Consider the following 17,059-nt stretch of genomic DNA (forward strand, 5'->3'; position numbering starts at 1 on the left):
CGTGCCAGCGCCGCCCGGTACGGGGCATATCCGTGTCGGGCCTGTACACAATAAAGTCAGGCCGGGACAATGCGTGCCCGGGCCGGGTTGGCCTGGTACGCAGAGTTGGACATGTATAGCAGATATCGACGTATGTGGAAATGAATCGCCCCCATTTAATTTCTAGCACAAATGAAATGCCGAGGATGTCCCTGTCGTGATGCAACCATTCAATCACGGCTCCATACTTTAATCGTACAAACTGTGTTGGCCACTATCCTACTACTAATTAAGCTTCGACAGTGGGCGCCTGGCGCGTCCATGCCCCCGCGTCGGTCTTCCCCTCCGCGCAGCCACACCAACCGCCAAGCCCCCACCTCGCACGATCTGCCATGCCTCAGCCTCGCAATATCCTCCATGCCAGCGTCTCTGCTTCTCCTCCGTGCAACCGCCCGACCCGCCGCCTTCCCCTCCGCAAAACAGCCATGCCCCCGCCTCGGCTAACCCTACGCGCAGATCCGCAGCCGCCTGACCCGCCAGGACCCCGCCTCTCCTTCCCCTTCGCGCTCAAACAACCAAGCCGAGGTCCGCGCAGCCACACGAACTGCCATGACCTCGCACGATCCGTCATGCCCCCGCCTCGCACGATCCATCGTGCCTTCCCCTCCGTGCAACCGCCCGACCCGCCAGGAACCCGCCTCTCCTTCCCCTCCGCGCTCAAGCCGAGGAAATGCACCCACAAATTTGGAAGCCGCGGCAATGGCGCCCGATTTGGCTATGGCGTGCATGATCTCCATCGGCTGATTTGGAAACCGCACAATCTACGTCGGCGATTTGGAAAGCACGATCTCGGTACCGCAATCACAACAATTGTCCCCCAAATGTCGCGACCACCGACGTCCAGGTTAGTCTGCGCTGGTCCTTCATTTTCATGTGTGTGCCAACATCTTCATGTTCAGTAGATTCTCAGTTTGGTTCTTCTCTTTTTGGTTCAGCTGACTTAGGAACGACCAAGCAGGAGCCTACTCCTCATTTGCCCCTGTTCAGAGGTATAAATTTCACTAGCTTCTCTAGCAGTTCATGATTATGCATAACCATGTTCTTGCCTGTTCGAACCTAGATATACAATGTTCTTATGTGCTAGCGGTTCCTGCTAGTACAAAAAAAATTTCCCGAGTTGTTGCTAATCTATGTTTATGTATTAGTTCATAGTGTGTTTAGTTCTGCTTTGCTTTCTTAACGATGTAGAAATACACTGCTTTTCAGTACTGCTTTTCATGTATCACTATTAGCCTGTTAGGTTGCAGACCATGGTATATTGTGGACTTGTAGGAAAAAACAACTTACATAAACCAACGTTTATATAAGATAGCATCTAGCAACTTTTGTATAAAGCAGCCATTGGTATAGCCAAACAGAAAGTAGACTGTTGGGGTAACTTCAGTTGTAGATATTGGCAGATGAGCTTTGTTTGGCATTGCCATTTTGCCCAGCCTCTGACTTCATGAAATGGTCCTTGCCTGGGTGTGTGCAACATGTGCCAACACCAAACACCGTTAAGGTAAACAGAAACACCATGGTAACCCCAGCCCCATTGCCCAAGAGTGCTTGATCAGTATAAAAGGCATGAAAGGCAAATTGCAGATGCATATGTAGAGGTCTATATCAGACATCACAACTAAACAACATAATACTTGTGGCTTATGTCAAGGATGCTGATCAGACTATGTTATAATAATGTGATACACTACAGATAAAAGTAAATGTATTCAACAATGGCCAGCTCCCATCTGTGTTGTCTTAACTTCAGGATCTCAGAGTCTTAACTTCAGGATCACAAATTGTCTCCAGGCCACTCAAAAATAATCAGAACATATTAGAAAAAAACAGTTGTCAACAATCCAACTATTCATTATACAATAGCCAAGATAAACAATATATAGTAAGAATGGTAGAAGAGCAAAAGGAATGTACACACCTTGAAGTCATCCTGTTTACGATAGTTGGACCATTTAGTCTAAAAGCTAATGAGTGACAAAAGATATCATAAAAAAGAATGGAAGATACTTACGCCTGCCCCATTGAATTCCACACGTCCCAAAGGCTGGGACCAAGCATATCCATTCCCTAAAAATATAAGTGCATAAAAACTGTTGAGCTGCAAAGAAATAGAGTAATAAGAAGTGAACTCACAAGTATATAGTAGTCGCTGTGACGACCCTTGTAGTGGACCGATGGTATGCCATAGCAACCATTGAGAGTGCTAGCAAACAATACCAATAGTCAGAAAGAAAGTCTCCACAAAAAAAACATGGCAGGATGAGCAACATACTTATAAACCTGCCACTCATATGGAGGGCCATAATTGCATCCTTTACTGTTTCGATGCTCTAATTTCAATGCGACCTACAAAAAATTACCATTTAATGGATTTATGTAAGGAAAAAATCCATCAAATTCATAAAATGTGTAAGTGACAAACCTCATATGCATCAGGACCAGTGCGGGCAGCTCCACCAGAAACCCTTCGACCAACATAGACATGACCAAAACCACCTTTACCTAACTTCCTGTCAGTTATGTACTCTGGAGAATTACCTACTTGAACCTGCAGAAATGAAATAAGATTAGGTGACCAAAAAAACTTCTGGAAATAAGAAATTATGTCAAAGTTCAACTAGAGTGAAACAATATACACCAAAAATATACACCAAAAAGGATATAATCAATCAAAATTGCACTCGTGAAACAATATACACTAAAAATATTTCGCTCTGCTAAATTGCAAGGAATCAACTAGAGTGGCCTGACCTTTCAGGCCTAGCACAAACCACAAAGCTCCTATTCAATTTACTGCACAACAATAAAGTAATGCTTTTGACCACATCACAAAAGAATAGTATCCAAAGTGTTTAGATATTTAGTAAAAGCGATAGGCAGGTAGCTGATAACAAATGTGTGAATAAATCATGTTCTTCTGCTGGGCGAATAACAGAACTAACCCTCGTCCAGGTTAGTCTGCATTATGTTTACCATTACCCTTATGTTGTAGCAGTTCGTGATCATGCATAACCGTAAAATTGCTAACTGAAAAATTGCTAACCAGGTTCTTTTATATTGTTGTAGAAATAAACTCAACAGTACCTGACCTTTTCTCTGCAGCGTGTTCTTTTATTTATACAAATCTGAGACTCCAATGATTATAGTTACATATCCTCGTACATAGAAACCCAAATCAATGTCGTCTCACCACTACGACGCGCCCTGTGGATTTTATCTCCCCTGAAGTTTGTGTTCCTGATGTTAACTATATGCTGCTCGTAGTGGTGAGACTGAGGACACTTTCATCGCTGATCTGGCAGTTGGTTTGTCCACCGTATGATTTACTTTATGTGCATATCTAGGATATAGAAGTTTCAATCATTATGGGTCTGAAAACATGAAACAGTGCCCATTGTTGGCAGGTAGGATAGCCAAGAGAGATAATTCATTTTACCTACAATAAAACTCTACCTCAACATACAGAATGTTGTGTTCAAAAGTTACTTCTTTAATAATAGAGTTACTGGTTACAACAAAAACTCTCGACCTGTAGAATATACATCTCTTGCTCTCTAGGCCTTTGGCATGTAACCTTTAGCAGCGATGTGATCTGTTTTTCATTCAACCTCTTTGTGTATATCTGGCCTTCAACGATCTTGCAGTCCTGGTACATATTATTCTGTGGACTAATAAATCTCCTCGTACATATTATTTTGTGGACTAATAAATCTCCCTTTCCTGCATTTTATTATTCAGTTCAAAAGGTTAGATCCAAGTACAAAAAATAGTGTGTCTGTTCATTCTTCTATTAGTTGTATCTTCCTACGTATGTAAGTTCAGTTCTTCATTCACTACCTTTTCATTGTGATAGGTAAAGACAATTACTTCCCTATACAATCCAACTATATAGAGAGATCGACGTCAAAAGGAACCTTGGGCTTTGTATTCAAGTCGGCGAGGTAACAACCAAATTACGTCTTGTGCTTTTGGAAACCATGAGCATCCAAATTGTGTTTTTTAACTTGTACAAACACATCTGATCTGACAGACCTTTCTTTTTGGCTACAAGAAACAAGATGTGTTCAAATTATGTGTTGTTCTTTTATTTACTTGTACAAACACAGCCCGACTGGTTCATACAAAAACACTTAATCTAATGTATCTGGACATCAATTAATCTAATGTATCCTTCTTAGGTTCAAGTATCTGGACATCACCACCTATTTTCTCCATAGATTTATAAACAAAAAGGGCTTTCCATCTTACCCTCAATTAATCTAATGTATCCTTCGTGCCCTTCGATCCCCCTCACTGGAACTTCCCTTAAACATCCAACTGGAGCAAAGCGTCCTGAATATAGAGTATGCTTCAGAGAAAAGTAAGACAGAACATCATTCCAGAGAAGATATCAAAAAAATAAATTATTTTTCAGCAGATTAAGTACCAAGAAAAATACATGAATTCAAAAATAAAACTTGCTGGCAAATAAGAGATCCCTGCATTAGAGTTGGTGAATCCAATCACCTTCCCTGGTTCAAGTAAATTGCAGTAGCTGGCCAGGGGAACAAAATTAAGATGACCTTCTACTCTTTCAAAGGATGAAAGGGATGTGAAATCAAGATGTTCCTCTTCATCACTATGAGGGTATCCAACTAATTTAGCATCCTTCGTATTCATTTGCTTATCATCATGACCTTGACTATTTTGTGCCTCTTCTTTTTGCCCAGCTACCCTGCCTGTTCTGTTAGATAAATACTTGGGAGTTATCTTGCCCTTTGTGACCCAAAATGTGGCATCACAGGAATACTTGTATCCTTTTTTATGGAACCATTTTGCCCAGCCTCTAAATTCAGCGGCATTGTTCCTAGCTTGTTGATATCAGTTGAGTTTCCTTGGCAAAACTTAATACAAGAAGTCTACTTTACACTTCCCAACTGTAGAAGCACATCTACAGTTTTTTACTTGTATAATCACATCTAAAATGCACCAGTTTATACGTGTAGTTCCAATAAGATTTTTTTGCTAAACCAATGTTTTTGTTAAATTAAACAGTAGAGGCTGCCATTGGTTCAGCCAAACAGAAAGTGTCCTCGCGTCTGTAGATTTTAACAGTATAAACACCCGGTGACTGCAGGCAGCCATTAGTTCCAGATTTTACCTTTTAGAATGCCAAGTACTCGATGAAGTGCAACAACAACATCCTATCTTGTCTTGCCCTTTGTGCCCAGAATTTGGCATCACAGGAATACTGTTGGGAACTTGTTCTCAAGTGCTATGGGTTAAGAACAAGGCAACATAGAGAATGTTAATCGTTAAAGTCCTTCGTCCTTCGAAGCATTATTTCCCTTAGGATATAATGGCTTATGGACGAAGGTTTTGAAGGACGTACCTTCATAATCTTATTAAATAATGACGAAGGATGAAATATAAAGAATATGAAAGACAACATGAACAATTATACATTAATATCAGGCATAAACAGAAATATCACTAAATTACAAGTGTACCTTTAATTGAAAGGAGATGACAGTACAAGCGTGACACAAAAAGCGAATGCCAAGTCAGCGTGTCCAGTACAGGGCTACTGTTCACCTATTTATAGGCACGGGACGCAGCCCGTGCAAAATTACATTAATGCCCTTTACACTCGATAATAATTCTATAGTAATCTGTCGAGGTCTAGATAGCCTTTTCATCTTTAAGTCGGTTTCATCTGCTGCTGTCACGCCGAAGCTTTCCTGCTTACACCTTCGGCGGTTCATTAACATTCGTATTATTCTGGTCTACTGTAATGCCTGACTTGAGTCCGAAGATACCTGTTCACACATTACACTCCAGAAACACTATTAAATCCTGTTTTTGAGGACCTTCGGATGCCGAAGGTCCCCAACAGTAGCCCCTCGCAATATTAATTTGTTCAAAATGATAAATTTAGATTGCGATCTGGACGAAGGCTTTACGCCGAAGGTCCGAAAAAACACCTTCCCTTTGCTAGAATAGCAATATTCACTGACAAGCGGGGTCTTTCAATTTTCAACGCTCTCGGCGTATAAATACGGCCATACCGCAAACGCATTTGACACGCTCTCTGGCCATCTGCTCCCGCCCACTCAATTTTTAGCTCTTGTGTACTACGATTTGCTAAGCTTTTAGTTTTGAAGCTTCGGCTTTAAAAATAGTTTTTTAGTGTCTCCGAAGATGTCCGAAGATAAGAAGACTGCTGCTGAGACGAAGCTGAGCCTCGACGAAGAGAAAAATTTGGGGTTTCTTATAGCGATGTCAAAGACTAACACAGAAAAAATCACCAAGGAGATTCTGGAAGGTTTGTCTGAGGATACTGGTGACAGTGACAGCTATGATGTGGACAGTGGTGGTGAAGACTCCGAAGATCGTCCATGGCGACCAAGCCATTCAGTTTATGGTAAATCAACTATCAAAGAGAATCATCTTATCAACATGAGAGGAAGGTACTTTCGGGATTTGTCCATTGTGAGGGCCGACGAAGGGGAGAAAACTTGCCCCCACCCTGAAGAGAATGAAGTCGTAGTGTACCGAAGCTTTCTGAAAGCTGGACTGCGATTTCCTTTGAGCAGCTTCGTTGTGGAGGTGCTGAAAATATTCGAAATCTATCTTCATCAACTTACCCCCGAGGCAATTATAAAGCTGAATATCTTCGTGTGGGCCGTGAGAAGCCAAGGTCTGAAGCCTGACGCAAAAAGCTGCTGCAATATACATGAATTATCATATGAAACAAAACCTTGGGGTAAGGAGCAGTATCACAACAATTTTGGCTGCTAAAGTTTTGTTTCTCGGTCCGGGTCAAGCTGCCCCGTGCCAACCTTTCGGAAAAGATGGCCCGGAGACTGGATGACAGAATGGTTCTATGTGAAGAGTGATCTGACAATACGAGAAGATATCAAAGGTATAATTATGCGCCCTATTTGGCAAAGCTTCGGCCTTCGAAGGCCGAAGGTTGAAATGAATGAAGTTGCCGAAGAATGCCAGAGGGCCTTCGGTGCAGTCTGTTCTTTCATTGGGACAAGAGACTTAGTTCAAGAGCATATTGCCTTCAGGGTATGGCCGCTCGCGGAGAATTGGGAAATGCCACAAGAAACCGTAAAAGAGGCCGACGAAGGTGGACTTATCAGGTTGAAGTACACTTTTAAATTTGGGGATAAATTCGTTGAGCCAGATGATGACTGGTTAAAAAGTATTGAAAATTTAAGCGATGAACTGCTTGGGGCTTATTCGAAGGCCGAAGACACTGCAATGTCAGCAGCCTTCGGAGGCCGAAAAAAGAAAAGGCTGAATCGGGTATTTGATGCCATCGGGTTTGTCTACCCTGACTATTGCTATCCCATTCGAAGGCAGAAGAGAAAAAGCACAACCTCTGCAAAGGAAGAAACTGCAATTGTTCCTAGCGAGGCAGAACCGAAAAGAAAGAAGGTAAAGGTCCTCACACATCGGCCGCGCTATATTGAACCAGCTTCGGTGCCTGAGTTTACCGAAGAAACTCCTTCGGCCGCCGAAGCTGAAAAACCAGCCAAGCCAACCCTGCTGCCAGAAGTCGCAGAAACGGCCGAAGTGCCATCAAAGATAGAATTGGAACAATCGAAGATTTTGTTATCAGAAATGAAAGAGAAGGCCGAAGCGCCGTCCACAGAAAAAATGGAAGAGGTAAAAGAAGCAACTGAGGGATCCAAAACATCAGAAGTTTTGAGTCCCGCAGCAAACATTGATACAGTAAAAAATCAAAAAGTGTCAGAAGTGACTCCAAAAAGAAAGAGAATGGCTAATGTACTAGACGTACTGGAAACGATCAAATCTTCAAGCACACCTCCGAAGAGGGCTGCTGTCATTCCTGAAACGATAACTGAAATTTCTGGTTCTAAAGCTCCAGGGCAAGAGACTGAAGCCGAAGCTGAGCCCTCAGAGCCTGCAAAGATAAAATCCTTGGAAAGTGAGGCAGAAAAAATAACAAAGCCAACTTTTGTTGAAGAAACTGGTGTCATTGCCCCCGAAGCATCCCCGAAAGTTCGTGACTATATTCTTCGTCATGCTTCGGGGAAGAAATTATCAGAAAAAGAAGAGCAAGAGGCCCAGCACTACGCCCAAAAACTGAAATATCCAAAGGGGGCGTTAATATTCAATGGCAGTGGAGAAGAAGACTTCTTGTATTGTCTCCCCGACAACAAGGAAATTTCTGTTTGTCGGGAGATGAGCAGGAGCTTCGGATTCCCAACTTTAGAAGACGGACTTTCGGTGCTGTCAAAGAACGATCTGGCCGACAGCCTAGCTTACAATAGCTTAAAGGTGCGACAAATGAAATCCTTGTATTTTTTGTTGAGTTCAAAATTTTTTGCTTGTTTAAACCTATTGACGCAAACATATTTCTCTTTGCAGGGCCTGATACTCAGCAATGCCCTCAGGGCACAGAAAGATGCTGAAGACGAAGGGTGTTCTATAGCCCTGAGCAACCTTCGTTCCGAAGTTATTGAACTGAGGAACGAAGGTCTCGAAAAAGATAAAATGTTGTACTCATTGATAAATAAAATAAAGGAGGACGAAGCTACTTATAAAGGTCAAGCTGAAGCTCAGAAGCGGGAAATTGAAGATCTTCGGAAACAACTAGCCAGAGCCAAGGAAGAACGCATACTTGAAGAAACAAAGCGAGAACTCAGCGACCAATGGGCCGATCACCTAGAAATAACTGTTGAAGAGCTTCGTTCGTCCAAAAAGAGATGCTATAACAAATCTATAGAGTGTGTTAAAAGGTTAAAAGCTAGCTTCGCCAGGGTTGGCGCCTTCTCAAGCGAAGAAAACTTTACGAAAGGCAATCCCGAAGGTCCTATCGAATGGATCGACCACGAAGCTGAGGCCTTCGAAGAAATTTTAAATAGCCGAGGAGATATATGTGCCTTCTCTGGTGCCAGAGGGATTGCCACCATCTTAGAGAAGAAGGGTTGCGAACATGTAAAAATTTTAGCACAGTCTGAAGCTGCTTTGTCCTTTGAAGATGCAAGAGATCCTTCGGCCGAAGCTAGTATAATTGGTGGAAAATTTTTTACCGATATCTGGGATAATGGTGGCCGAGAAATGGCCGGAGAAATTATTCGAAGAAGTGAAAAGGGCATTCACGATGCTAGAGAAGTGGCTGAGGCTGCTGAAAAGAGCGCAGAGGCCGAAGGTCAATTAGGTATCAACTAATAGTTTTTATTGTGTTGTAATCTTTAGGCTTTAAGATTTGTTTGCAATTTGTAATAGTAATGTAGCCGTATCCTGTCTTACTTCAGATCCTGCTAAAACGTCTTCGGGCCCTCAGCCGAAAGGAGACGACGAAATTAAAAAGATGGCTGAAGATATTATGGACGAAGTCGTCAATCGGCTCCTGAACGAGGCTGCAGAAGTCGTTTTGAGAGAGGATTAAGTATTTTTGTGAAAACTTCTGAAATGTAATATACTGTAACATTTTGTAACCCCAAATGTAATATACCTATTTTTATTAGTCAATTCTTTACGATGCATGAAACTTTACACGTACCGCTTTTGAGTCTTTGACGAAAAAACACCTTCCCTTCTTTTCATGCTTCGTGAAGAAGAATTTTTCTTTGTTACAACAATATCCAATATTCTGATGAATAATATCCAGGCCTCGTGAAAATATTTTCCGAAGCTACACTTCCGAAGATCGATGATATATCTTTTTGTGACTATGATTTCTCCCTTTTTTCAAAGCGTTCTTCTGTAGATTGATAATATGTCCACCTCTTGTGCTATATGCAAAATGATGTATGATGCTTATGCTATGCGAAATGATGCGATGATGCTATGTCATGTGAGATGATGTTTACTCCGAAGATACATACGCATCTGTGCAATAAAACACAATCTTTTATAAGCCTCCCTTAGGAGCTTCTTCGCCTTTTACTTCAGCGGAATCAGCGTTTATTTTTCGCTGTAAGCCTCCCTTAGGAGCTTCTTCGCCTTTTACTTTCAGCGGTATTCGCGTTGACTTTTCGCGCTTCGCCTTTTACTTAGGCGGTATCAGCGTTGACTTTTCGCTGTATGCTCTGCATTCCCTTTGGAACGACTTTGGAGCAGAAAACTTACACTGCGCTCCCTTTGGAACGACTTTTTGTGACTTCGGAAAACTTACTCTGCGTTCCTTAGAACGACTTTTTGTTGCTTCGAAGAATTTTCGATAGTTCGAAGGTCCTCTTCGTTATCATAAGCCTGTGAAGAAAATATATTTTCCTTGTAGGATTCAACGAAACTAATTACATGAAATCTAAACAATGTCCTTTATCACAGAAAATAAAACTGAATGAAAAAGATTGCTATTAAGGTAGGATATTTGTCAATAAATGTGCTTTGACTCTGGCACAGTGCTATTGACTGTACGAGCTTCGGACTGCTCTCTGAAGTCCCTCTGGTGTGGAGCATACTGGCTCCCTTCTGGCTGCTGGCCTTGTTGCAACGGAGGTGGAGGCAGAGGCTGTTGCCAAGAAGCTTGAGGCTGACTTGCCGAAGCAACAGAAACTGCAGGATGATTGCCCACATATTCTGGAATGTAGGGCGAATGATACGAAGCTGTATGCATGACCTGCTTCGGCTGAGCTTGTTGTGCTGCTGCTTCAGCTATTTCCTTTTGCTTCTGAATAGTAATATGGCACATCCTGGTAGTATGGCCTTTGTTCTCACCGCAGAACAAGCAAAAGATTCTTCTCGGTTGATCGCCAAATCTTCCTCCAAAGCCCCTGGCGCCTCTGCCTCTTGGAGCTGGTGGTCGGAAGGAGCTTTGCTGTTGTCCCGAAGCCTGTGAGGAGCATTGTGGCCTTTGCTGTTGGCTTCCTCTGTCATCATTTTGTGTAGAGTTATGAATTGATCTCACGTGCCTCGGGTAGAACCTCCCTCCAAAGCCCCTGGTCATTTCAGAAAACCTGAAAGCCTCCTCCCTTCTTTGGCGAAAATCATTATCGGCCCGAATGTACTCGTCCATCTTCTGGAGCAGCTTCTCCAAAGTTTGAGGAGGCTTCCTGGCGAAGTACTGAGCTGACGGTCCTGGCCGAAGCCCCTTGATCATGGCCTCGATGACAATTTCATTGGGCACCGTTGGTGCCTGTGCCCTCAAACGCAAGAACCTTCGGACATACGCCTGGAGGTATTCTTCGTGATCCTGGGTGCACTGGAACAGAGCCTGAGCAGTGACCGGCTTCGTCTGAAATCCTTGAAAGCTGGTTAACAACAAATCCTTCAGCTTCTGCCATGAAGTGATCGTCCCTGGTCGAAGGGAGGAATACCAGGTTTGAGCAACACTTCTGACAGCCATAACGAAAGATTTGGCCATGACTGAAGCATTGCCGCCATACGAAGATACTGTTGCTTCGTAGCTCATCAAAAACTGCTTCGGGTCTGAGTGGCCATCAAATACGGGAAGCTGAGGCGGCTTGTAGGACAGAGGCCAAGGTGTAGCCTGCAGCTTAGCGGACAGAGGAGAAGCATCATCAAAAACAAAATTCCCATGATGGAAATTGTCATACCAGTCATCTTCGTTGGGAAAACCCTCCTGATGAAGATCTTGGTGCTGAGGCCTTCGGTGTTGCTCATCCTGAGCAAGATGACGAACTTCTTCAGAGGCTTCGTCTATCTGCCTCTGCAGTTCAGCTAGCCTGGCCATCTTTTCTTTCTTCCTCTGTACTTGTTGATGAAGCATCTCCATATCTCTGATTTCTTGATCTATCTCGTCCTCTGGTGGTGTCGGGCTGACAGCCTTCCTTTTCTGGCTTCGGGCCTCCCGCAGGGAGACTGTCTCCTGATTGTGGTCCAGTGGTTGCAGAGCTGCAGCCCCAGTCGCTGAAGCCTTCTTCGGCGCCATAACGAAGGTTTATAATCGCCGAAGGTGTTCAAAAAACTCAGAGTGGAAATGAGTTCACCGGAGGTGGGCGCCAATGTTGGGAACTTGTTCTCAAGTGCTATGGGTTAAGAACAAGGCAACATAGAGAATGTTAATCGTTAAAGTCCTTCGTCCTTCGAAGCATTATTTCCCTTAGGATATAATGGCTTATGGACGAAGGTTTTGAAGGACGTACCTTCATAATCTTATTAAATAATGACGAAGGATGAAATATAAAGAATATGAAAGACAACATGAACAATTATACATTAATATCAGGCATAAACAGAAATATCACTAAATTACAAGTGTACCTTTAATTGAAAGGAGATGACAGTACAAACGTGACACAAAAAGCGAATGCCAAGTCAGCGTGTCCAGTACAGGGCTACTGTTCACCTATTTATAGGCACGGGACGCAGCCCGTGCAAAATTACATTAATGCCCTTTACACTCGATAATAATTCTATAGTAATCTGTCGAGGTCTAGATAGCCTTTTCATCTTTAAGTCGGTTTCATCTGCTGCTGTCACGCCGAAGCTTTCCTGCTTACACCTTCGGCGGTTCATTAACCTTCGTATTATTCTGGTCTACTGTAATGCCTGACTTGAGTCCGAAGATACCTGTTCACACATTACACTCCAGAAACACTATTAAATCCTGTTTTTGAGGACCTTCGGATGCCGAAGGTCCCCAACAAATACTTGTAACCTTTTTTATGGAACCATTTTGGCCAGCCTCTAAATTCAGCGGCAGTGTTCCCAGCTTGTTGATATCAATTGAGTTTCCTTGGCAAACCTTAATAGAAGCAATCTACTTTACACTTCCCAAATGTAGAAGCACATCTACAGTTTTTTTACTTGTACAGTCACATCTAAAATGCACAAGTTTTTTACGTGTAGTACCAATAAGATACATTGTTTAGTGACTTACACTTAATAGTAGGGATTAAGTTATCCAAGCTAATACAAAGTATGGACTCATCTTACTAATTCCAATGCACCAGCCACCAAGCAAAACAGGTATATAGCACATCTACAGTTTGGAAGTGATTTGTTTCCATTTTTTTAATTCTGGGTGTCTCTAATGATGAATCTAGGATAACCATATATCTTGTTTGAGCTTGTGTTATTTGTGAAAAGCTACTTAATCCTTCTCATAAATTTTTTGTTGTTTTAATGGTGCTATGATCAATATATTGTCGATAAAAGATCAATGGCACCATCTACACTTTACCAAAATAGGGCTACATAATCCTTCTCATAATTTTATTGTTGTTTTAATGGTGCTATGATCAATATATTGTCGATAAAAGATCAATGGCACCATCTACACTTTACCAAAATAGGACGGTTGCAGCTGTATCTCCCTTTCCACCAGAATCTCTGTAAGCAGCATCTAAACTTGCCCATTCTCAACTAGCAGATTTCCTTATGTGAAAACGAAGAACCAACAGAAACGAATCTAATGGGGCATAATGCTGGTCGCACACCATTAATAGACATCTCAAACACAAGCGTTACAGGTAAAAGTTTGTTCACACATGTCAATTAATGATTGAAACTTAATAAGTATGTGTTCATTAATACAAAAAGTTGAATTGTAGGTGATCAAATAGGATCAAACTCGCTTGGACCAATAGACGATGCTAATGAACGTAAGAGGCAAAGGGATAGAGAAAGATATGCCACGATGTCCATTGAACAAAAGAATGAGAAAAATAGGAAGCGTCGTGAAGCACGTCAACGAAATAAAGGACTACCCCTAAAGTCTGAGTCATCTAGAGGTTCGTGTTTAACTGTAGCACCATTGATCTCACAAATTTTGCCTTTTGTACCACCGTTTATTTGGCTAATGCTAGGATGATTATGGTAGGTCCTATTAAAAACACTCCATTGGCTGGTAATTCTATCGAACGAAAGAGGCAAAGGGATAGAGAAAGGCGTGCAACAATGTCGGTTGAACAAAGGAATGAGTACAATAACAAGCGTCGTCAAATGCGACGACGAAATAAGGGACAAAATGTGATGCCCGATGTTTTAGGAGGTGATGAAACCCATCAAATTTAAATTAAATATGTCTGTTCATAGACCTACTATTGTAAAGTAATTGTATTCATATTTCGTAGATGGCGACAACAAAGTAAATGTGGATCTAGATGATGATAGCGACTGGCTGCATCGGAACGAGACATTCCAGACAAACGACTATGTCGCAACGACAGACCTTCTGCCACCAGGTACATGACTGTTCACTTTACTAAAAATAGGCAAAATACAACAGATTTCGTGCAATTGAACCTATACATGCCATATTCTAGGCAGTGTGCATGAATCTGTTGGTGTCATTGGGGAACCGAGTATCGGCGTTAGGGAGTATAGGCTTGAATGCCTTAGGTTGTATAATCAGACACCAAAGCGAAAAGAGGCAAAGATAGAGTACATGAGAAAACGTAGAGTGCTACAGGCTGACACTCTGAATGTTGCGTCCATCGCCATGGAGGACCCAACATATACCCCTGAGGTTGTGCACCCTGCAACGGAACCTTCAACAGTTACCACCTGCGACTGGGTTATCCCTGAATTCGTTAGGACACCTTTCCTACCAGCTCAAACACAGCCCGAGGATGTCGGTTCATTCGATATGTCTACTGAAGCAATAAGACGTAAACATCATGTGCCGCGTGGGGAAAGACAAACTATCAAAGCCCGTCGAAACAAACAATCTCAAGCATCCATTGCAAGGAACGTGACTACTTTGAATGGGGATACTATCGGCGACGCCAACAACAATGGTAATTACTATCCAATCTTAAATGGATCTTGCACGACGACGATACCATATAGTCAGACTAATCGTGTGTTTCCATTAGCACAATGTAGCGTTCCATGCCAAGCCGCTACCTTGCCAACAAATGGAAGTGCAGGCATAACCGAACAAGGAAATGAGGTGGAGCATACACAAGAGAAGCCAAGGGTCATTTCCAATGGTAATTGTAAAAAATCTTTATTTAGATTACATATTTCCCCCATCCTTAATGCCTTTGTCTTTTACGTGGCTCGTGTTTTCACGATCCAGATGATGATGATGATGATGAGGCTGTCATATTCGGAGAAGATGATGACGACGACGAGGGATACATATTCGCTGGCCAATGTACTTATGTCAATTTTTATTATGATTATGATACCAAGGCTTATATAAATACACATGTCTTAGTCGTTGTTTTCCAAAAAATATCAGATGAGGAGACTGACGAGGACATCGAAATCGATGGTACTCAGGATGAATCTACTGGCACTGATGTGCCTGACCCCTACGACAAGGTATACAGTAACCTCCCTGAAGAAACGCATATGCTGAAGCCTGTTCCTGACTGCGGTTATTGCACTGCGAAGAAGTTTGAGTACGAGCCACCTGGGTTTTGCTGTCGTGGTGGGAAGGTTGAGCTAGCACCACTGGATACCCCTCCCCAGCTCAGGAGGTTGTGGGATAGTGCAGACTCTGATGCTAAGCACTTTCGTGATAACATTAGGTTTTTAATGTCCATTTCTCTTTCACTTCCCTATATTGCTGCCTCGATAGTATGACAACTAATGTGCGAGATTCTGGTATATACACGTTCTGGGCACAAGGCATGATGTACCACAATATCAAGTCATTCGGTAAGGAAGGTGGGTCGGAGCATAAACATCTAGAGCTTTACTTTTACGATGACGATCCCAGTCTCGAGCATCGGTACCGTAAGTGTCGTGAAGAGCAGCTTCAGAAAGACAAAGAGGTTATTAAACAGATAGTTGGCATACTCCATGGAAACCCGTACTCCGAGCACCTTAGGAGCATGGGCCATGTTGAGAACCTTGATGACTATCATATCGCATTGAACCTTGACCAGACTTTGAACCAGAAGACATATAACACGCCTCTCACTTCGGAGGTGGCCGCTGTATGGATCAAGGGGAGCGAACGGCGAGGCCAGTTCAGCAAGAGTGTTATGTTACATGGGAAGGATAGGTCAAGCCACGTCATCTGCTCATACCATGGATGCTACGATGCACTATCATATCCACTGTTCTTCCCAAAAGGTGAACTTGGATGGCATGCAAATATCCCAAAGGTTGGTGTATCCATGGATGAAGTGGATGCATACCGTGCGACACATAGGGCAAATAATTCAAACGATGAAGATGCAGGTTAGTTGTTTCTTTGTACTTTGGGATTTTTGCACATTATTAACTATTCTTTCAACATCACTCACTTTTCAATCCTTGCGTATGCAGAATCTCCTACCCATTTATGTGTGTCCGTACGTGACTACTACTGCTACAAATTCCAGATTCGTCCCGGGGTATTTAATCGAATACTTCATGGAAAGTGGCTTTTCCAGCAGTTCGCTGTCGACACGTACATCAAGATTGAGAGCTCTCGTTTAGATTTCATACGTAAGAATCAGGATCGTTTAAGGGTAGACCTATACCAGGGCTTGGTGGATAGCATGTTAGATGGAGATATCAGAGCAGGAAAGGTTGGGAAGCGAACTGTGATGTCTACGTCATTTATTGGCAGTCCTCATGACATGAAACGTCGGTATATGGATGCTATGGCTCTGGTGCGGAAGTTTGGTAAACCGGACATCTTTCTTACCATGACATGTAACCCCAACTGGGATGAGATAAGGAGGGAGCTTCTCCTTGGGCAAACACCGCAAGATCGTCCCGATCTTGTAGTGCGTGTCTTTCATGCAAAGCTACAGGAGTTAAAGCATAGGCTGACTAAACAGGATATTCTCGGTAAGGTCCGGGCCTACGTCTACGTCGTGGAGTTTCAAAAGCGGGGTTTGTCGGTGTTTTGGGTCCGACCGCACACCCGGGGTTGTCCCTCAAGGTGTTTTTAGGAGTAGGACGGTGTCGACAACTGTAGAAAAATGGTTTGTGCCGATTGCACGAGGGACAGTGGACAAGGTTTACAGGTTCGGGCCGCTTAGAGATGCGTAACACCCTACGTCCTGGTGAGTATGCTTGGTGGACAAGGTTACAAGAGAGCTCTCTGAGTGCAGAGAGTTGACGTGGGTGGCTAAGTAATAGGGTCGATCATTCTGAAGGGGTGCCCCCTAGGCCTTATATACTCGACCGTGGGGCAATACAT

At 42.9% G+C, this 17,059-nt stretch overlaps 1 protein-coding gene, 1 long non-coding RNA gene and 1 pseudogene across 2 annotated transcripts; 2 read left to right on the plus strand and 1 right to left on the minus strand.

Annotated features, from left to right (window-relative positions):
* The first annotated feature begins 320 nt into the window (after nucleotides 1–320).
* LOC109944052 (uncharacterized) lies at nucleotides 321–14,438 on the plus strand (annotated as a pseudogene).
* On the minus strand, nucleotides 2,159–2,575 carry LOC103647458 (uncharacterized). The gene is made up of 3 exons (XR_562858.3): nucleotides 2,462–2,575; nucleotides 2,312–2,385; nucleotides 2,159–2,242 (listed from the first exon to the last, which is right to left on the minus strand). It is a non-coding gene; the product is annotated as an uncharacterized lncRNA (long non-coding RNA).
* A 14-nt stretch (nucleotides 14,439–14,452) lies between the features above and the next one.
* Nucleotides 14,453–15,897, plus strand: LOC103647457 (uncharacterized). Its single transcript, XM_023301673.2, has 4 exons — nucleotides 14,453–14,708; nucleotides 14,787–14,903; nucleotides 14,993–15,070; nucleotides 15,158–15,897. Exons 1-4 carry the CDS (start codon nucleotides 14,558–14,560, stop codon nucleotides 15,502–15,504), a joined length of 693 nt encoding a protein of 230 aa, XP_023157441.2. The 5' UTR covers nucleotides 14,453–14,557; the 3' UTR covers nucleotides 15,505–15,897.
* Nucleotides 15,898–17,059: the final 1,162 nt, after the last annotated feature.

The sequence above is a fragment of the Zea mays genome, chromosome 2, assembly GCF_902167145.1.
Source record: "Zea mays cultivar B73 chromosome 2, Zm-B73-REFERENCE-NAM-5.0, whole genome shotgun sequence".
NCBI classification, from domain to species: domain Eukaryota; kingdom Viridiplantae; phylum Streptophyta; class Magnoliopsida; order Poales; family Poaceae; genus Zea; species Zea mays.

Bases quoted from the DNA above. Each gene is read 5' to 3' on its own strand.
- LOC103647457 (XM_023301673.2), top strand. From the start codon at position 14,558: ATGTCTACTGAAGCAATAAGACGTAAACATCATGTGCCGCGTGGGGAA. The intron at 14,904-14,992 runs GTAATTGTAAAA...TTCACGATCCAG, and splicing joins GCCAAGGGTCATTTCCAATG to ATGATGATGATGATGATGAG. The intron at 15,071-15,157 runs GTACTTATGTCA...AAAAAATATCAG, and splicing joins ATACATATTCGCTGGCCAAT to ATGAGGAGACTGACGAGGAC.